The 22,505-nt window shown below is 39.5% G+C and overlaps 2 protein-coding genes across 2 annotated transcripts in view; one reads left to right on the top strand and one right to left on the bottom strand.

The window, feature by feature from the left end:
- Positions 1-1,784: 1,784 nt before the first annotated feature.
- On the top strand, positions 1,785-13,548 carry LOC145500463 (sodium-dependent glucose transporter 1A-like). The gene is made up of 3 exons (XM_081479976.1): positions 1,785-2,838; positions 6,825-7,110; positions 11,834-13,548. Exons 1-3 carry the CDS (start codon positions 2,536-2,538, stop codon positions 12,985-12,987), a joined length of 1,743 nt encoding a protein of 580 aa, XP_081336102.1. The 5' UTR covers positions 1,785-2,535; the 3' UTR covers positions 12,988-13,548.
- A 145-nt stretch (positions 13,549-13,693) lies between these two features.
- LOC145500459 (kinesin-II 95 kDa subunit-like) overlaps positions 13,694-22,505 on the bottom strand; it is a 30,158-nt gene continuing 21,346 nt past the window's right edge. Inside the window, exons 19-26 of the mRNA XM_081479973.1 lie at positions 22,339-22,443; positions 21,235-21,354; positions 20,751-20,869; positions 19,964-20,080; positions 19,163-19,268; positions 16,909-17,048; positions 16,627-16,701; positions 13,694-16,385 (exon numbers count right to left, since the gene is read on the bottom strand). Of these exons, the coding sequence (XP_081336099.1) occupies positions 16,274-16,385; positions 16,627-16,701; positions 16,909-17,048; positions 19,163-19,268; positions 19,964-20,080; positions 20,751-20,869; positions 21,235-21,354; positions 22,339-22,443 (894 nt within the window). The 3' untranslated portion in view covers positions 13,694-16,273. The remainder of the gene's footprint in view (positions 16,386-16,626; positions 16,702-16,908; positions 17,049-19,162; positions 19,269-19,963; positions 20,081-20,750; positions 20,870-21,234; positions 21,355-22,338; positions 22,444-22,505) is intronic.

Raw genomic sequence — 22,505 nt, 5'->3', positions numbered from 1 at the left:
CCCCCCCCTCCCCTTCCTCCCAAACAATGTTGAATTTTCTGTTTCTAAGATAACGCAGATCATAGCACCTACGCAACATTGAATCAGGGGGCTGGGGGTATCAGAGAATCAATGCTAAATGCAAATGAAATAGAATAAGAGGTTCAATATCGAAAAGTGTCATTTTTTAAAAACCTCTACTTTTGCCACTTGTAGCTCACAAGATGCGAAGCTTGGGAAAGTGGGCTCACTGTTTTATTAGACATTTTCCATTACACACTTTGCATTGGGATGCTAAAAATAATATCGAAAACTCTACAATTGTGCGACCTCCGGCAATCTTAGTCAAATTTTGCCAACGATGAAAAAGCCAGACAAATAGACCATTTTGCAGTTGTCTGCTCAGTGACCTGGCCTTTGTATGGCAGCGAGGCTAGAGTTGACCTTGTTTTGATACAGACCTCAGTGCTTTTGTCAAGATGTAAATGCACCTAGTTAGCATCAGAACAACTTGTTTTACACAACAAAAGCAGTGAGGTCTGTGTCAAAACAAGGTCAACTCTAGCCTCGCTGCCATACATAGGCCAGGTCACTGAGCAGACAACTGTAAAATGGTCTATTGTCGTGTTTTGTAATTTGAGACCTGGCAAGTGTCAAAGAGGGTGGTTTTTTTTTTACATGTACCGAAAAAGGTAATTTTTTTCAAGCCAAACTGCGACCTTGTAAACAACCGACGGTGTTTTTTGGAGCATTCTCATCCATCCAAATTACCCACTTTAGAAACAAGAGGAAATCTGGGGCGAGTCCACAAACCACTGTGAGATGTGACTCGCCCCAGATTTCTCCTCATTAATTAAGTGGTGAACTGTCTATGAAATTAAGACAATTTTCGTTTCGATGTTATCGAGATTTATTAGCATCCTGAGCATTTTCTCGCTTTGACTGAAACTTAACTGGATCTTGTTCCCACCCTCTGAGCAAACGTCTTTCTAATTATCTAAGATCGCTAATTTCCTTTTGGTGCAAACAGGACAACTCGGATTAATATTAATTGAATTAATATTAATCCTGATGATTATTATAATCCAGTAATAAATTATTATAATTCAGTAATAGATTATTGTAATCCTTTACTGAGGTTTGAGCCATGCCTTAATCAATTATATTATTCTGATAAATATTAATCCACCGTGATATATGCCGGCTCCGAACCTCGAAACAGTTAGTGTCTTTGGGATATTCACTATTCTCATGCAGCTGCTAGTTATTCCCTTTCTCAAGCTCCCCTTTTTTGTAAAAGCACATGCCCATGGCACGGATTCGCTGGCGCAGAGGCACTTGTTCCTATTCATTTACTCCTAGGGTCAACATAGTGGTATCTACCAGCTCTAGCATACGCACGGAATCATCATAGCATGTGACTGATGTGATCAGTGTTATGTCTCGTCAGTCCTGTGTTACGTCTGCAGTGTGTCTGTCATATAGATCTGTTATATCCAAACATTCACGGGAATTCTATCTGGATTATAATAGAGATGATGATATCGGATGATATTATTGATAATAATCTAATCCTTCCAATTGAATTATAGTAATCTCTTACTGAATTATAATAATCTATTACTGGATTATAATAATCTATTACCAGATTATAATAACCCTATTATAATCTATTATTGTTATTATTATTATTATTATTATTATTATTATTATTATCATCATAATCCACGGATTAATACTAATCCGAGTTGCTCTGTCCAGGAATCCAATGGATTCTTGCCAATGTGCAAAATGTGGCTCTTATCAGCTCTTCCCATTTTCTTTTTCCCTGTCCACTTTATACTTATGCTTATCCTTATAAAAAAAATGCAACTTAAATTGCACAATAGAGGATGAAAAACCCCATGCATACATGCCTTTTTATAACCCTATGAGGTAATCTCTGAGCTAGCTGCTTTCAAAATGGTACCCAGCCTCTCGCAGACGGTTTCCACGCGCGTTTAGAGCCATCAGCCACCGCGTCCTCGAGAGAATACTCGTTGTTTCCATCAAGAAATGGCCTCTTTCACATTGACCTGTTTTGGCTTGTTGATGGAATGCAAGTGCGTCTCGCAAATTGAAAATAAAAATATCCAGCTCTTCCAAGCGGCTTGACCTCACACACTCGTTGTCGGGAAATGGCTGTCAACTTAAGTGCCACTATGGGGTAGGGTAGGGAAGAAAGAGATATAGAGTCCGTGACATGCTGAAATTTAGCATTTCACTTGAATTTGAAACATAGTTCTATCATTAGGCGTATACCAAATTTTCCAGGATGAAGCAATTTTTTTTGTTGTTGTTTCTTGACATAATAATTTTGTTTTAGAGATTATTTCCCGTCTAGGTATTGGTAGGGAGAGTATTTGTCGTCTTGTGACTGTCTGAAATGCGATCCTCGCAAAACAAAAATGGACTCCTGCGTGATGTAAACAGTGCATCGTTATTTTTCTGGACTACGTGTAACATCGTTAAGTTCAGCTCTCAAATTTCCCTTTCCTCCTGCGACGATAGACGTTTATGCGACTTCTTGAACATTTCGGTACTTGTAAAATGGCTGGATTATCGTCGTCGACTGCCAAAAGAGGCGGTAAAAATCTGGGTCAGCAAGCAAGCTCAAACGAAATGGCGGAAATTCTTCGCGCTTGGGACGATGAAGATGACGAAATGGTCGACTTTATACGGACTTCAAAGGCCAAACGTGAAAATCTTTCTTCGGCTTGTTCACGAAATACTAATGGTTCGGCAACTGTGGCGAAATATTCGCCATCATCTGTACGAGTGGCGAAAACTGTGTGCCTCTTTGTCAGTTTCTTCGGCTTGGTGAGCAGAATTTCTTACTCATGTTTGCAGTGAACCTAAAATGTTTATAGGAATGTTCTGTTACAGCTTGCGTGACTTTTAGTGTAGATGCTCGCCTCATTGAGCACAAACAATATGCTGCTATTATAATGACAATAAGCCTCGAGATCGGCTGGTAAATAAATCGAAGAAAGGCAATCGAACCAGTTTTTCATGCGTCTGCTAGCACTGTCAAAGTAGCTGTGGATAGGTGATAGCCTGCACACTATTTTTTCAATGGTATGATGAAATTCACTGTCAATAATAGGACAGACACATGAAAAACTGGTGTAATTTTTTTTTTTTTTCACGAGAACTGCAGAAATCCTCGTGCACTCATTGGCTAATTTTCATTGTCGCGTTTTAGACAGACACATGAATTTATAGTTTATGTGATGACCACGCAACGAGTGAGAGCGGACAGTTTGACATCCACAGCTACTTTGACCTTTTGACAATGTTACATGCATGATGAAATTCATTGTCAATAACAGGACAAACACATGAAAAACTGAGGTAATTTGTTTTTTTCTTTACAATAAATTATTGCATAAATTATAAATTCATGTGTCTGCAGGCTTATGGACATTTATAACATAGCCTTAGACGAGCACGCATTCTGACTGGCTGATATGCTCGATCCATTTGCCCGTGGGTTGCATGCTGATGTCAGTTTGTTTATTTGTACTTTTTCTCAGCAATTTTTTTTTTTAATGATGCCACTTTTTTAAGGCATAATTCCTATTTTTTTGCCTAAAATATGGAAAAATCTAATAATTCTTTTGGAGATGAGGAAGATAATTCCTGTGAGCTACCAAATTTCTAGCGCAAGGTTTTTGTCGGACCTCCACCTTGCTAATTTAAGCGAGCAGGAGTTGAATGAGCTGGTTGAACAAGCACTCGGAGACGGACCAAGAAAACAACAAACTGGTCTGTATCAGCCAAAAGCCATTGAAATGCCTTTGGCGAGAAAAACTTGAACATGAGAGTTTTAGCAAATATCTGTTTTAAGTGAAGTCTTACAAACAAAATCCGTTTGTTCCAAAAACATTAATTAAAGATAATAGTTTTTCAAATATTGGTAGCCTCTGATGAATTATTTCAGATCCTGGGTTTCAGTTTTGCTAGATCACTCGTCGTTCGATCGTGAATTGAACTCTTGAAGAAACAGCTGCTCGCAGGAATGCCTGCATCTTGCGCAAATATAAGCTTGCATTTCTGACATCTTCCTTTAAGCCTCAGTCTTCTGCTCATTTAAGCTTATTTTACCAAATAACGAAAGTAACAAAGCATCCTTTAAAGCTGTTCATGTGTTTAAGTTCAGCCTTAGATGTGCAATTCATCAAATTTAAAACAAAGTGGAAAGGACATCATAACCCACAAACCTGCTATTGAATAAGAGCATCTCTAACAGCTCAAAGCCAGGGGTTTTTGTTCACTTTCTTCTCCACTCTTGCTTTTGAGAAATGTTTCTTTCCATATTGTTCTTTTGTCGAAGAGGCCATGAAGGACAGAGAGCTCAGCCACCAAAAGCTTCAACCATATGCAGTTTGTTTTCAATTCTCCGGAAAACTGATCCAATTTACCGTAAGCTTAGTCAACTTTTGGGAAACGCTTTTACCGATTACAATAATTATTTTCGTTTGTTGTCAGCTTGATATTTAGGTTAACGGAGCAGTTTGAAGTTGTTTCTTTGTTTGTTTGATTGAGGAAATATATTAAAACTATAACTCGCCGCAATCCAGGAAAAATTGTTGGTGTGTTGCTTTGTCAGATTTTTGAATGAACATTTTCGCGCAAATTGATGTAAGCAGGATGAGATTTAATAAATTAATATTATCTCAAAAGTCTCAATATGTTTATGCAAGAAATGGTAAATATGCAGTGTGCAACTATCGAGTTATGGATGCTCTTGGGAGGTTTGCTAAGCACTCAAGAAGCTTCTTTCTTTCTTCTATGCTTCTTTCATGCTTAGCAACCTCCCGCATGTGTCCATAACCGGATAATTGCACGCTGCACGCTTACCATTTCTTAATTGTCAATTATTCCACGAGCGGGCATTGGATATGAGTTGGCTTATCATTATAATCATCCGATATCCAGCAAGCGTGAGTGGAATATTGGAATATTGAAAACACCCCTAAAATATAGAAAACTAAACTAAAATAAAAAACTCTTAAAACATAAGGTATAATGGCTGACAACCCATGATGGCTAAGCCAATGAAAATGCTCGAATTGCATTATCCAATGATCCAATTCGTAATAATGAAAATTAGCCATTGAGCACACAAGGATTTCTGCAATTATTGTGAAAACTGCAAATTGTTACTAATTCATTACTTGCAAAAAATTTCAGACACTAGAATTTCGGGTGTTTTATTTCAGAGATTTAATTGGAATTTCCTTAGGGAGGGGGAGGGGGTGGGTTCTTTAAGACTAAAGAAAAAATATAGAAATGTTTGAAGCTTAAGGTAATTCCCCTGAAATAAAATTGGATTTAGATTTTTGTTCAAACTTTGTCCAATGAATATTTATCATATGAGAACTTAAATTATAAATAAAAAGGGGGGTGCCCGTGCTCGTTAAGGAGCAGTGAGGCATTGAAAGTGTCCCATTTTAGCATTATTTAATGCTTATTACAAGAACGCATTCTAAGTTATTGTAAACTCTTTGTGAGCCCAGACTCATGAAAACACACCTCAAACTACAGTCAATATTTGTGTCAGACACAAATAAACTTTTTAAGTTTGATTTTGACAGACAGCTGAATCTTTGTTAAAATATTGGAACCAAATTGCTTGCTACGGCTATCAAACTGCAAAATAGAAAAGACTACAATGCAGCTGCTCTTTTTCTTATTTATTCAATTTTCAAACATAGAAATCAGATCAGTCTTTTCTCACGCAAAGCTAATGATTAGTTGATTAAAATGACTGGAAAAACATTTGGGGTGCCCGAGCTCATTAGCCAGCTATAGCCATTTTTCAACTGACAGAACTCAATATTAAGGCAAATCCGCCTTGTTTTCAATGTGCGCGTGCACGAACGCGCGCTTTATGACGCCATAAATTATGCGCAGTAAGGATGCGCAATGCAATACAGGGGAATGACCTTAATATTGGAATTTTCAGTGGAGTTGGGGGAGAGAGAATATTTTGTGGAACTACACAATTTTTGTACACTAATCTTATCTCACCTCAGACGGATTTCAGACGAAAATTTGGGACACTAAGCTGCTGAAACATAGCTAATGAAAATTTACCCCAGCAGCCTGCAAAACACATTGTAGACTGAATTACTTCTGTGAAAATGTTAGATTTACTGCATCCTCAGAGTTTTGCAGATACACTGACAGGAAAATAAGAAAAAAATTATATCATTCAAGCCATTATGTTTCTGACCTCAAACAGACTGTCTTTTGCATGTCTGTTCACTGTTCCTATGGTCTGTTCAACTAATCTCTCTGGTGCTGCAGTGGACATGGGCATAGTTAGAAGAATGGTGAGCACATGGTGTGTATCCTCTAGGTTCTTTCAAACATTTAAATTTGTTTTTGATTCAGAGACAATCCAGCCAAACCCAGACAGCCTGTTATAAGTTTTTTTTTTAAGTTTTAGACCATCTTTTTGCTTGGTTTAGAGCACAATGTCTGAGCATTTTTCACACATGTTTTATTCTTTATAAAGTGAATTCAAAATGAAGACATTGTTATTACTGTTAGCTAACACTAGGCTAGACTTCCAGTAGTTCCTCTTTTGCTTAGTCTGTCATGCATGATGTGAAAGCAAGCCACAATAAAAAATGGCCACACAACGTGCTTGAATGACTAAGCGAAAGAGGGACTACTTGTAGTCTACGCTAATTACACAGAAATTCTTGGAAAGCCAGTTTAATGGCTAAGTGATTCTGACACTAATATTGCATCATTTTTATTAATACTAACAATTTTCTTCCCTTTCTACACAGGGTACTTCTGTGGCCATCCTAGGACCCACATTGATAGAGTTGTCCTGTCAAATTGAAACAAGCCTGGCACACATGTCATATGCATTCACATCTCGCTCTATTGGTTACCTCACTGGGAGCATTGTTGGCGGCTGGTTATTTGACAAGTACAATGGGCACGTGGTGTTATCGCTGTCATGTTTGTGGGCCACTCTGATGATGTGGGTTTTGCCGTACGTTAGTAGTATTTATGGGTTGGTGGTTGTCATAGCATTGTTAGGAGTGGCGCTTGGATCACTTGACACAGGTTTGAGAGATCAAATAATATTAATAATGTTGTCAACATCAGTCAGAGCAGAATTCTTGCCATAAAATGTAAAATGTAACAGTGTCACTGTTTCAAATTTGATATATCGTACTCTTTACTAGATAATTGGCAAATTTAATGTGTGGTTCCAGAAACTAACCATTTTTCCCGCACACAAGGGATTGGAATTTCCTGGATATATTTTCTGGAAAGTTCTACCCAATGCTGCTTAGTGAGATAATGAAATATGGTACACGTAAAGATAATTTTCTTGGAGTTTTGTTTTGAAGTGGCTACTGAGGCATTGATAATGAGAGAATTTTGATCCAGCCAGTTAATTTAAAACACCCTAATAGGGAAACTATTTTGCCTGAGACCATATATGTGACATAAACTTTAAAATTCTCCCTAAGTCTCTCTCATGTTTGTGTCAGGCCACCTGGCTTGGCTCTTTTGTGAATCAGTTCAATGATGTGGATGGTTATTTACAAAATTTCCATTTCTTTAAAACTGGCTGCTTGAGATACATGTAGTAATAATAATATAATAATAAGTAAATAAATAAATAAATAAGTAAACTATAAAAATAAGAATTAAAATTTTGTTGTCACTGACTAAAAAACTTTTTGTGTGGACGTTTTGGTTAAAATACTATAACCTTCTTCAGCATAAATGGCTACAAATGCAAATGAGTGCTTTAAAAGAGCGGCAGAAACGTCACTTGGGATTGCCAAGGGCCTTGTAAATGTCAGGAATGTAAATGTGTTCATTAGTGGTATTCGGTTCGCAAATTGAGTGCCACGCTTCTAAAAATAATCTTTTTGACTATTAGGAACAGGGGTCAATGATCTTGACGCCATCAAGGTCAAAATCATGATTGTTTTGTATGCAATGTTGGGCTAATAAAGAATTCCTGTCTCCCTTGAAAATCGCTCTCTTGTGCTCTCTAGTCCTGGATCTTAGGGCTCTCGATGTTTGACCGATATAGACTTTGTCACAGTCTTTACAGTGATTTTATAGATCACTCCTGTTGATAGGTCTTTACTGAATTTGTCTTTAGGTTTTTTTAAAATAGAGGCAACGGTCTCATGGGTTTGTGGGCAACATGGATATTGAAGTGATCTAAAGTTTTTGCGATTTTCTCTGAAGTTCCTTGAATGTACGGCAAAGTAACAACACCTCTTTTAGTTTGAGACTGGTTTGTAGAAACAATGGTACTTTGACAGCTTCTAATAAATTGGTCGGTATAACCATTGATCTTTAGAGTGTCGACCACGTGTTGTACTTGGGATAATTTGTCTTTTATCATGCCTGACTACAAGTATGGTATTTTTAAAGTAAACTATGTTTAATGTATTAATAGCACTGTCGTGCTAATTGGGGGACACTGTAAATACATGAAAATAATCAAACAAATACTGCAAATAGAACATAAACTATAATAATTAAGAATCCCAACTGGTGGGAGTCTAACCAGTTGGCTATTTGCACAATGTAGTCGAAGATAGCGGTAGGGTGGAGGACTTGAACCAGGGAACTCCAGATTTCAAATCCAGTGCCCTAAACCACTCGGCTACGCTGCCTCCAATCTGGTGAAAGGGTCACTTTGATGGGTAGGTAGGAGGGTAGACAGGTGCTAAAAACTGAAAGCATTTTAGGGGAGATTTGTTGTCGCAGAAAACAGTTTGTGCTTGAATGGTAACTGAAAAGAAACACTTAAAGGAGACTTCAAAATAGTTTCACATTCTGCAATTGCTCCTGGCTCTGTCTATTTGCTTCCAACTGCCCTACCACCAGCTCCCCCCCTCCCCACCACGCCCTGCTACTTGTTGCAAAAGTTCATCTTGATACAGACTCAACATGTGCATGTAATTCAATGCAGTTGCTAACAAATACTTCAACATTTTCAGCGATAATAATCCTATGGGCATACACTGTATTCTCAAACAACCCTGTTGTGGGTCGAGGTATCATAAGAGGGAGGGAAATTTACACCTGATATCTGCACTGTAGTGAGCTTATTTTTGGGAGAGGTTATTTTCTGAACGGGTTACCTTTTTTTGCCCAGTATATCAAGATGGTTGCTTTTTGATTGCAACCACTTTGGCTAAATAGCAATAAATTAAATGTATCTACAGTGAGTAACTATTGTGTAATCAGGGCTGCAAATAACAGTCAGTCATCGGACATTGGCTAACCAAAATTTGCTCGTCCGACGAATCCCAACTGTGGTCGGACATGGTGTGCGAACATTTACCTTACGGTAAATCACTTTACTGTAAGGATGAATAAAAATCTACCGTGAGTAATCTTACTTTTTTTGGTGATGTCCGACCACAATCTGTTTTGTCTGACCAAGATGGTGTCTTAGTAGGACATTTGTCCTTTCAAGAGAAAAAAAAAATATTTGCAACCCTGTATGATGGCAAGACACTTAACTCTCACAGTGCCTCTCTCCACCCAGCTTGTATAAATGGGCACCAGTGAATTTAAGTACAGTTGAACCTCCCGTAAGCTACCACCCAAAATGTCAAGCCTAAGTGGTCGCTACAGGAGGTGGTCGCTTACGAGAGCTTAGACCATATTGGGTGAAAATTTTGCCTCATTAGCATATTGTAACTGCAGAGACTTACCCCATGTTTGAAATGCGTTAATCTTGTGAAAAGTCAATTTCGAGAAAAAATCTGGTACTTCCCATTGAGAAATTTCCATCTCGTGTACTATTCAGGAATGCGACAATGCTACAACACTTTATTACCCAATTTACGCTCCATTATCTGTCAAATGGTTGCTTACAGGAGGCTAAAAACAAAAGAAAATGTCAAACTTTTAGCTCTAAAAGTGGTCGCGGTGACTTGCGAGAGGTGGTTGCTTACAAGAGGTTCCAAATATAGTGATTTGACTTGGAAACTTTTGGTACTTCGGAAAACTGGTCGCTGAGGAGAGGTGGTCGCTTACTCCCGTTTGTTGCACTAGTGCCTGAGTGAGCAGCTATTGACAAATCACAAAATGCGTATACTGGGGAAGATACAGGATTTTGGAGAAGGGGGCTCGAGATACAGACCGCCGAAGGTGGTACCCTGTAGGGGGATCCGTGGGCATTCTTCCCCATAAAATTTAAGAAATTGAGGTTCTCGGAAATGGGATTCTCGGCATTCTGAGGCCAAGTCAAGAGTGTCAGAAAACGTTATAGTTTCATTCCATTAAGGATTAAGGAGGCTCCCTATAGTTTTACGATCGCGCGAGCGCTGAGGAAGTAATCTGCGCGCGCTCAAAGGAAACGTCAGTGTTTTTCGATATTTTATTACGTCAACACGAACACAAAAAGCAAAACTGACAGGGAATTTTCTCGCGTTTCCTTCGGTGAAATTCCGTAAAATTTGGCACATTGGTAGAAAATATTTTACTTTAGTCGGAGCTCGTTTTTCAGGGAAATCTAGAAGACCAGATTTTTTGCAGCGGTAAAAGTCATAAATTTGGAAATATCGAAAAAACTGCCTTTACAACCCCTACTTTTTTCGTGTTTAAGATTCGTATCCCGCTGGAAGCGATGTGATGTAAAAATTTTGGAAGATTTCACCGAAGGAAATTCATGAAAATCACAAATAAAGCCATAAAAAATAGTAAAAAACACTTTTGTTTGGGCATTTATTATTTAAGACTAAATCCCAAAATTTTAACAGAGATGATAGCAAAACACTATTTAATCATTGCTTATTACATGTAATAAGTTTGAGAGGACTAGGTGTGAAAGCGAATGCAAAAACAGCGTTCAAACATAGCACTTGCGCGCGCAACGCCATAAATGATTACCCTATAAAGCCACCTTAAGAGCATTGATTAATATTTTTACAAGTTCTACGAGGTTCGTCTGAGACCCCTGAACCCCCCTAGATCCGCCCCAGGTATATGCATATATATGATGTTGTGGTTCAATTTTACCTTTGGTACAATGTGGTATTTTCCTTTGTTTCACGTCCATTATTTCAGAAATAGAACACATGTACCGTGTTTGTATCGAGCTATAGAAACACGAGTGGACGTTTGGGAGAATGAGAAATGCTGTGGGAACACGAGCCGCAGGCGAGTGTTTCCATGGCTTTTTTGAGTTCTCCCAAACTTTCACGAGTGTTTCTATTAAACAATTAGATTATGAGGTCGATAGAAATCGAGAGCGAATAATCTAATTGTCTTAGTATAAATCTGCTAGTCGTTCAAAACTTTATCTAAATAATCTTCAGGCACCTCGAAAACGCAAAGAAGCGGCCGTCATTCTGTTAACAAGCGCACATTGCCACGCTACTCACTGTCTATCATAGAATAGATAGTGAGTAGTGTAGCCAATCAGAGAACGGAATTCGTAATGGAACGGTAGTAGATCTGTACTAAAACTCGATAGAAACACGGGGAACATGTTTTCTATTTCCTTTAGAAAACACCGCGACGGAAAAAAGGAAAACAACTTGTTTACTTTGATCATCAAAATGTAAATTCTCTTTGCACGCGCCATCATTACGTCAACAGCGCGTGTTTTCTTAGGGCTGTTTTCTTAAGTACATTACCATGTACCAGAATAGAGGGAAACACAAGTACCAAATTGTACTAAGGGTAAATTTGAACCATAGCATGTTGAAAGCTTTGTTAGAACACTTGGAAATTTATTGTCATTTACTCGCTGTATTTTTAATTTTGGCTAATGAACAATATTCATCTTGTGTTTCAGGTGGGAATGTCCTTCTGCTGAACACCTGGGGTAAGAAATCAAGACCTTACATGCAGGCTCTTCACTTTGTGTTCGCCTTCGGCGCGTTTGTGGCCCCTCTTATAGTACAGCCCTTTCTTCAAGATATGGGCCCACTCAGGATAAATGTCTCAGACGCAACCACAAACGAAACAGAGTTCATAAACACAACAACTTACCACGTAGTGAATATTACTAATTGCAGTATTTATAATGCCAGTGAGAGTACGATGCCTGTCACGTGGGCGTATTGGATCAGCTCTCTCCCCCTGGCCATTACTGCTGTTGGATTCATTGCGTTCGTGTTAATAAAAGCTTGCAGTCTACAGGACGCTCAGAGTCAGCAGGAAGATGCTGCTAAAAGCAACCAAGGCAGCCTGGTATACAGGCTGGTGATTCTTTCGCTGTTTTCTATATTCCTTTTGCTCTATGTGGGTCTAGAGATTGCATATGGAGGATACATCTTTACATTCGGTGTGAAGAGCATTCCATCGATGAGCGAGGATGATGCAGCATTTCTCACTTCTGCCTTCTGGGGCAGCTTCGCCTTGGCGCGACTGGCATCTGTACCGTTGTCAAGGTATCTGAGACCTTCCAAGATGCTCTGGCTTGACATGGCTGGGTGCATGTTGGGATCAGCCATACTAGTGTCGCAAATTTCTAACTTAGAATGCAACAAATCCGACCATACCAAACTGTGGGCGGGCACCGTCATTTTGGGGATTTCAATGGCGTCCGTGTTCCCATCTGCCATCAACTTTGCGGAGTATTTTGTAACAGTGTCAGGAAAGACGGCATCTGTTCTTTTAGTGGCGGCAAGTTTTGGCGAGATGCTCATTCCCCTTGCTGTGGGAAACACGATTGTTGATACATCGGTGGGGCCGTGCTCGCTGATGGCTTGTGCGTTTGTCATCAGCATCTTAACGCTTCTGACTTACTTGTTGATCGTGGGAGTTAGTCGCTACTTTAAGCGGAGCACCGGCTTTGCTGGGATGTTGTACCAGCGGAATCAAGAAAAACATGAAGACGGGAGAAGTAAACGCCAGCCTGATGAGGTTCTACAGCTCTTGGAGCAGAATAACGAGGAATTCTTCAATGGCGATCAAGACCGGGCAGTGTATAGTCAAGTGGCTTAGATTTTTTTTTTTGGTAGTCTAGAAGAATGAAGTGTATTTAAAAAGAGAGTCAATCCCCAATGAGAGCCTGTAATATTTCCAAGGTCATATCTCAATTTAATTTGAGACATGGTAACCATTTCTTCACCGAGTCATTTTATTACGAGCGTTGCGTGGAAGTTTTCGTCGAAGATGCAAATGCGCGTTAATCCGCTTGGGCTGTTCACGTGACCAAAATCCGCGTCACTGGATTGGCTATTTCTGGGATTCCGGGATTTCTGACCCCAGGGAAGGATTACTACGGAATAAAGTCTATATGGGAAGTTAACCCTATCACCCTTCACCTTCTCTTGTTTTTGGCAATGCAAACCATGCATGAAAAAGTACAGAACGACAATGAAGATTCGTGGGACTGTCACTTGACCATGCATACAAAGTATCAAATGCTTCTGTTTGCCAAATTTCAGTCTTTTTTTTTTTTAAGAAAACGCGACCCTTTGATTGCACTGCGTGAACTACCCTTCCCTTCCCCCCTCACGTGGCATTCCGTCTAAATTTGTGTGTGTTTAAAAACAAACAAACGAGATAGTCAATTTTAAATTAGGTATTGAAATAAGAAAAAGGTGAAGTTCTTAGACCGACCGACACGGAGATACGAACTCTTGAACCCCTAGACAACGGTGAGCGAGCGTTTTGTCCACTGAGCTGGGGAGAGACTTTAAAAAAAAAAACAATTTTTGCAACAAATTTGGTGAAAATATAACTTCCTTTACGGACCTGGGGTCCGTTTCTGGATTAGGAAGGTCCCGAAAAGTTTTCGCACCCGGAAAGCCGTAGCAAAATCTCAAACCTTATGATTACAGAGCTGTTTTATTCACATATTCTTAATATAAACAGAGGTTCCATTCCGTACAAGAGGTTTCAGGCGTATACACCTCTCTGTCTTTAAATACCGATTAACTGAAAATGGCTTTTCGGGCCCCGAGATGTTTCCGGGGCTTTCGAGAAACGGACCCCTGGCCACTGGAGTTAATCCAAAACATGGCTGATTTTTGGTGAGTTCGCGATAGAAGACCGGTGATTAAAAGGTTTAGGTTCAGTTTTTTTTTTTTTTTTTTTTTTGCCACAGTATCTCTGATACACATATTTCACAGTAACAATTTTCTCAGTATATTTTATAATAACTAGTTAGAACATTTCATTACTGGTATTTGCAATACAATATTTTAAGTAATGATCCAGCTTAAAGAATTAAATTTACTTAAATTCAATGACAAATGCAGGGCTTTCACAGTTTGGTTCACTGACTGTTCAGTGTAGAAAAGCCGACGCTTTTCGGCAATCCTCCAATTTTTTTGTCCAATCAGGAAACAGTCTGAGCTCGTCCCGAGCAGTAAGAATATTCCCTCGTAAAACTGTCGCCACAAGCGCTACAGTGACGAAATTTGAGGGTTAGACTACTTCATGCAGACGGGAAAACACGTAATGAATTGCTTCCCACATGACTAACAGTGAAACATTTTACATACCCTTTATATAAATTTAACGGAGCTATGAGACAGAAGAAGCAAGGAAATGACAGTCACCATTTCATGAACTGTGTCTACGGCTCGTTTACACCAGAGGAAAGAAAAAAAACAACAAATTTTGGGAAGGGCACTGAAAGACGTTGCCTGTGAACTTCAGTCCGAGGTGTTTGCATTACATTTTGTGGACAACAAATCCAGAAAATAATCAGCCTGACTAAGATCGAGTCCGTACTGCTTTTTAAGAAGTTCTTTCTGTGGTATAAACTCGCCACTGTCCAACCCCCCCGGCCCCCCGGGGGGACTCCCATATAAAAAGGACGGGGGTTGCTCGTCGGAAATTTTGAAAAGAACCGCTAAGAGATACCAAGATCCTGTTTTGTGGACGTGGCTTGAAATTGTTTCCAGCCCTGAGAGACACTAATTCTAAAACAAAACATCTGTCATATTTACTGGGCTCAATACCCTAAAAGGTACCACAAAAGCTCCCGCTGAGGACCTTCTCAGACTGAACACCCTAACAGCTACCAAATCTGCTTTTTTAACCCGTGAAAGGTACGACAAACACCCCGTCCTTTGTATATGGAAGTCCCCCCCCCCCCCGGGTATCCAGCATCTATCATCGCCCAACAAAGTCAGTGAAAACGTCTTCAATAGTTTTTTTAGTCATAATCTCGTATTAACAAGGTTTTCTAGGGACTATCGGGACGATATCGGTCTTCCACTGCGCTACACTCGATCCGTATTGTGTTATGAAATGTGTGGCAATCCCAACCCAGCGAGACAGACATTTCCCTTTTCTGCACTGTCTCTGAAATATTTCACGGCATAACACGTAAACTGAAACATGAAGTAATGATCTCTAAACTAAAAACAAGTATATTATGATGATGTTAATGATATTCTTTTTACACCAAGAGAAGATTAAGATAAATACCTTGGTCTCCTCTTGTAGCACGTTAATGCGCCCGTCATTTTGCTACACAAAACGTTTCTCTCAAACAGACGGAAAATCTAAACAGAATAAGCTAGTAATCTAGAGGAAACAAAACAAAAAAAAATACTTGGAACTGAAAAGGACATAACAAACCAGCTAACTAGCCTCGTACACAGACCCTCGTGGCTAGTGACGTAATCTAGGACGTCTGCGTAGGAGGTTAGCTAGAAACTACAGTAGAGACGTTAAGTCCCGGCCAAACCATCGCAACATTGTTGGCCCAGTACTTGCAAGCCCCGGCCAAACCATCGCAACATTTGAACGCAAAATTGTTGGCCCAGTATTTGCAAGCCCCGGCCAAACCGTCGCAACATTTCAACGCAAAATTGTTGGCCCAGTATTTGCAAGCCCCGGCCAAACCATCGCAACATTGCAACGCAACATATCGCAACATCGTTGGCCCAGTATTTGCAAGCCCCGGCCAAACGATCGCAACATATCAACACAACATATCGCAACGTTGTTGGGCGCAACATGTTGGGTGCGTTTGGCCACCCTGTTGCGACGTGTTGCGACATGTTGGGTATTGAATATCGAACTAGTGCGCATGGCCGGGTGCAACATTGTTGCACGAACCTGGCCAAACGACCACAACATCAAAGAGCTATATTTAGCTCTTTGTTTTCTTTTCAGTGAAATATTTCTTGGTATCTTGCGAATTCAACTTGCACTCATTTTTGGAAAAAACCATACAAGCGCATTACCGTGCTACCCCCCCCCCCCCGTCCCCCCTTAAATACAGCGTACATCGACTAAAGCAATAATTTAATATCCACTGTTGTTACTATGGTAACACTCTCTTCTGTTGAGCTAACAAGCCTCTTGCAGTTGGATATTGCGCAGACTCCGATGAACCCTGCTGCTGACCTGATGGCTGTGGGCCTCGACTCCTCCGTCTGAGGAAATAAGGTTACAGAATTACGACACGCGATTCGTGCATTTTTCGATGTTGTAGAGCAAACTAGTAAATTTCACGCAGTGAAAAGCGCTGTGTTTTATATGGTTTATTAAACTCATTGTGAAGCGGTCCGTGCAAACCACGTGGAAATCAACCAATCAGAGACCGCGTTGAAGGGATCGGTAAGGTTTCAAATTCAAATCAGTGCAACGGAAAAGTAATTTTGATTTTCAGCTTACCCTGTTTTCGGTCGTTCACTGCGATCAGGCTTGTCTCTTCTTTTTGATTTCACTTTAGTTTTACTGAGAAGAACACTAAAAAAGAAAGAAATATACAACAAAGGTCAATACATCACTACTAACATGCACACAAAAAGCACTAATACAGATCGTTGGCTACTAGCTATATATTATTTTATTAACCTACAGTTGAGGTAAACCATAGCTCGAATCAAAATGTTTTGGTGTCTCTGAGCATTGACATCCCTTGATAGTAAAACAACCAAGTGTTCCGTAGCTTACTCGGCATCAAGGGTGAGGTCCTCTTCATCTTGAAGAGCAGCATCAAGAGCCGCTTGAACCTTGGGTGCCACAGCAGGACCTTCATAATCCCTGGTAGTCCTGTTAGGCATGTCTAGTTCGATCATGATGATATTCTCAGCCTTGGAAGGAACAAACAACAGGCATCGTTACCAAAACAACCACGACAACAACAGAAAACAACAACAATAGTTTATTTCTACCTCATCTAAAATATAGTATCTTTTTATATAGTATATTTCACGAAAAAAAAAAAAGGTAACAAGGTACCTGACTAACTATAAGAAACCAAACTAGTTAGGTGCCCATGTATTGCTAATATTGCTAAATATAAATATGTAACATCATTCACTGCTAATATCGTTTGAACGTGACTAAAAGAACAACAACAAACACAAACAACAACAGGAGTGAAGGGTCTTAAGCTGTCTTCACACGGCAATCTTAAGTTGGCTAACTCGTGTTGGCGAACTTCCAAAATTTAGCAAACTCGTTCCTTCACACGTCAAACTCGCGTCAAATCACAACACACGGTAATTTTCAACATGGCCGACTTAGTGCAGTGGCACTCACGTAGAACAATGGAACAGAAGAAGAGAAGAGAAGACACAGAAAGCGAGAAAGGTTAGGACGAAACTCAGTTTGTCTGCTAGCTCCTCCATTTTCTTTCGTTTGTTTTTACTATCTTTGTAGACTACAGATAAAACGTCCCAAACAGCCGGACAATTGTGAACCTCTTCCATAAATTTTGAAGTGGCCCCAAGTTCATCTTGACTTGCGTCCGCCATTTTGTGAAGTGTCACGCAAATGAATCACGTGAATAGAGCGCGTGTTTTGATTGGTTGACAGTTGTTTGCCAATCGTTCACACGTCAAATACGAGTTTACCAACACGAAAAAGTTAGTGAAATAGTTGGCGAGAATAGAGACAAGTTCTATTTGCCGCCAACAGTTTACAAACGTGTTTGGAGACTGTTTTAGAGCCGTTCACACACACCAACTTGAGTTTGCCAACACGAGTTTGCCAACCTTTGTTTGCGTGTGAAGGCCGCTTAACGTCATTCCCCAGTGTTGCATTGCGCATCCCTACTGCGCATAATTTCACGCGTGATTAGCGCGCGCGAATTAAAAAATGGCGGCTTTTTCTTTACAGCTGGACCTCGCCATAGAGGTAAATCGTCATTTTCTCGCAAACGAGTATGGTGACCTATCATTTTTTTCTGTAGTTTTGAATTGAGTAATAAATTTCTCTGTGTAAAATAAATATGGAACAATTCTCAGTGTAGAACAAAAAGCAATTGTCAGAAACGTGAATTTAGCAAGCAATCTTGAATACAATCATGGTGCTACTATTAGGATTTATATGGGTATAAACAAGGTGCTGTTGCTCCTAAACGAACATGGGGACCCCTCATTTTTATTTCAAAATTTAAGTTCCTATAATATAAACAATCAATAGGCAAAGTTTCACAAAAATCTCATTGCAGGTTAATCATAAATTCCCATCAACAGGATTTGAACGTGCTTCATAAGCTCTAGCCACATTGACATATTCTATGTTGTTATACCTCCCCACTCAAATACGTTTTCCAATTGGATGAGAATGTGTCACGTACCGTGGTCAAAACTAACTAACTCCCTAGGGAAAGAACAACTTGAACTTTCGACTCGCATGTGATCAGGTCGTGCTCCTTGAAACTGCGGCAAATTTGTGTGCCAGCCGGCCTCAAACAAATGATTTTTCACAGTTTTTTTTCCTCATTATTATTATTTTTGAGTTGGGAGGTATTACAAAACACTAAATGACTGGCTACCCGGGAAACAGTTAGTTTTGTTTCCCCAAGACCCTTAATGTTTCGCCTCTTTCGCCCCTCTATCGCTCGGTCAACACGGCAAGGTCTCGGTTGGAGATTTTCCCGTAAAGACCTCACTCTCGGTTAATAAGTAGTTATCAATCAGTTATGTTAAATATTGCCATCTTGTGATATTGAAGACTGAAGGCATTGAGCTGATGACTCACGTAACGTTTCTACGACTTTATTCACAGCGAAGACGTGCAAGATTAGAGAACAATCTTTTGCATTTCACAACGGTGTCCAATATGTGTTTGAGTTACTGAGTAACATTCCTGGATATAACCTCGCAATGAAGTCACGTTAAAGGGAATTAAGTTACATCACGAGGGTAATTTTTAACAAGACGAAATGACGGGCTGTTTGGCTGATAGGTGTAGGTACCTTGTATCTCATGTGTCCGCCCATAGCCGCCGCCATTTTGGCGTACTCGGTGATGGGTCGCCTGTTCCCAACAGCTGATACTGGTCTTTTGGCCATAGCTTGCTGGCTGCTCAATACAACGTGCAACATTAGAACTAGTCAACATAACAAGCCACAACAAAAAGCAATCAGTAGAACGTGAATCAAAAGGATAATATTGAACCGGGTAAACTTTATGTGATTTTTTAAAAAGGGGAAAGTCACAGGGGCATTAGAGTGCGAGCAGTCTCTCTGTTGCTTGAAAATCCGTGGGGAAGACCGCAACGAAGAACGCAACGCAGTCACGCTCGCACGTTCACTCGATTTGCGTTCTTCCCCACGGATTTTCGAGCAAAAGAGAGACTACTTGCAGTGTACAGGGACATTGGCCAAAGCGGCTGTTAACAAGAAACGACAAGGAGTACCGCTATTCACTCTTAAAGGACCCTAGTCAGCCACACCTTTGTTTTTGTTAACAAGCGAGAGTTTGGCTATTATATTTTATTCGGAGCAAGTCGAAACATAACCACTAAAGATGATTAAACGTACTTTTAGGAACACAAGTTACAGGAAAGCAATACGATTTCGCTTCACCATGTAATATCAATAATTTCGATGGCATCGAGACTGACTAAGGTTCTTTAAATGAAAATACAAAGCAATCAAAACAAAACCTTTCCCAGTATCACTCTACAACGTACTTTATTAAAAAAAAAAAAAAAAAAAAAAAAAAAAAAAAAAAGGAATAGGAATTTGTGTACGAGTCAACAAAGTGTCCATCACCTGCCATTCTGAGAAGAAGGTTTTAACTTCCACTCTTCGTTCTCTTCATCGTAACTCGCTCTGTTTGTTAATTTGACTTTCTCGTCTGGAGGAATGAAGTTCTCTATTATTAACGTTCTACAAAAGAAAGAAAGGAAATAATCACGTCAAATAGCTTGTGAAACAAGGATTCCATAAAAATTATCTTGGGAAGAATTGACAGGCTACTTTAACAAATATGTTTACCACAGACATCAGTTTTCAAAATTCCCTGATTTTCACCTGAATATAAATATCAAATTGTCCCTCATTAGGGAAAAACTTCAGTAACATCACAGTAACCCGAAATGTTTCTTCCAGCCTATAATGGAATTGAATCAGCCATGCTAAACTATTTCAGATTTTACTGACTTACCTTCAAAATGTAATTTTTTTCGTAACTCAAGATAAAACCCTTGACTTTTCCCCGACATTAAAGGTTTTTTTCCCCTGAACAATTCCTGACCTGTGGCAACTCTAAACAAAACCTCAGCTCATTTATTCTCAAGACCTGGAATCGGTTTCTTGAAAGCCCCGGAAATTTTTCGGGCCCGGAAAGCCATTTTAAAAATTAATCTGTATCTAAAAACTTCTTGTATGAACGGAATCTGTTCATATTAAGAATATGTGAATAAAACAGCTCTGTAATCATAAGGTTTAAGATTTTGCTATGGCTTTCCGAGTGCGAAGTCTTTTCGCGACCTTCAAGAAACGGACCCCTGGACTAACTAGACGTGTTATAAAACTGAAGCTTTAGTTTGTAACTCACTTTAGTTTCAGTTCCCTTGTCAGATCTTCCAGTGCTTGCTCTAACTCTTGCCTTTCTTGAATATGCGCTTCTTGCTGGTCAGAGATCTCTGACCGAATGGTTTGTAACTTTACAAACAACTGCAAGACAGATTTCAGACTAACAAGTTAGCTTTCTACGCTACTTTACTAGATTTTCCTTTCCTACGTATTCAACGCTCTTGAAATGCTCCCCTGTGCTCTTGCGCTGTCGAAGTGACTGCTACACAGACATTTTTCTCAGTGTGGTTTGCGATTTTCTGCTTGTTTTATTATTTTCCTCTAGTCCGCTGAGTACAAAATGTAATTCAAAGTCTTGCATCACCAGTGGATTCTTCGATGATAGTCATTGCATTCACTGACCGTCCCTATAGCTAATATCAAATGTATTGTGTGATATCTGAATCTTTGAAGCGATGGCCACTCGAGAAAGAGAGACTGTATTTTATTAACCTTTTTTTTTTCACCTTTTTCAGCTTCTTAGTTTTGCTATCCACTTCTTGTTGAAGCGATGTGAACGTTTCTTTTATTTCCAGGGTGTTTTCGTCCTTCTCCTCAAGCTTTTGTTGCATTTCTCTTTCACGGCGCTAAAAATGAAATAGAATTTAGAGACAAAGAGAGAATTTTGACAAATGTGAAAGGAATCTTAAGAGAATAGTTTGGTATCGCGGTAAACAAACGAGCAACATCGATACAACATTGAAACAATAAGAATCGTGGAAATATTAACCCTTTAACACCCAAATTTCACAAAAAATGCCGTTAACCCTTTGACTGCCAAGCACGCATATACACAGTCCTGAGTGGTCGTGCTCTTTGTATCACCTGAATTGAAATGTCACCAGATATTCTTGATAAGCAGATAGTGGAGCTAGGATAGATCTATCCGCACAACGGTCGACTTTGGATATCGACGGCATTTGACGTAGCAAATTGAAAAACAACGTTAACAGTTTTGGTGCAAAATGGTGGTAAAATGACCAAAAGTCCAAAATTCTGGCTTATGAGCATGCACCAAGTTACAATATTGTACACTTTTGTACCTAATCTTCGGGAAATCTACCTTTTTGGTTAAAAAAAAAAGCAGTTTTCAGCAAAACTAAGGCCCATTTAGCGTCATGGCAGCCACAATAACTGATTTCACGGTCAAAAACGGCATTTTTCGAGAAAATTTGGGCGTTGAAGGGTTAAAGAAAAGCACAACCTAATCCTCTGTATTTTTGGCAAAAATGCATAAGATCGTTTATCGGCCCAAAGTTTGCTCGTTATAGAGACTTAAATAGGTAAATTGGACAGAATTATAAAGAAAAAAGAAAGTTCTGGAAAAAATTGTACTTTTCTCTAAGGAAAACAGGGTTGGGTATTATTGGAGCGAAATAACTTAAAGCTCGAATTTGAGCCCCTTTTTGCTGGGGTTGATCGGGATTACAATTGATTCTTCTATTCAAAAGAAGGTTCTAATTTTAATAAAGCCATGCGTGATAATTATATAATTATGTAGAGGCATTTCAGTGTTATCCTGAAAGAGGAAAGCGAGATTAGCGAGCTCGGTAGCTAGTACATGTCATTACCTGTTGTTCAGCGATCTGTTTTCTTCGTTCCTCTAGCGCCCGTTCTTGTTCAGACGTTTTGTCGATAATGCTCTTCCCTCCAACCAGTAATTTGCTTTCCATCATCTTTTAAGAAAAAAAGACACAGAAACAAGTCTTTAACAAGATGCCTTAACCCTCGTGTACAG

The sequence above is a fragment of the Orbicella franksi genome, chromosome 10 (assembly GCF_964199315.1).
Source record: "Orbicella franksi chromosome 10, jaOrbFran1.1, whole genome shotgun sequence".
NCBI classification, from domain to species: Eukaryota; Metazoa; Cnidaria; class Anthozoa; order Scleractinia; family Merulinidae; genus Orbicella; species Orbicella franksi.
Note: the sequence above shows the minus strand (reverse complement) of the source record. Positions and strands in the feature narration are given on the sequence as shown.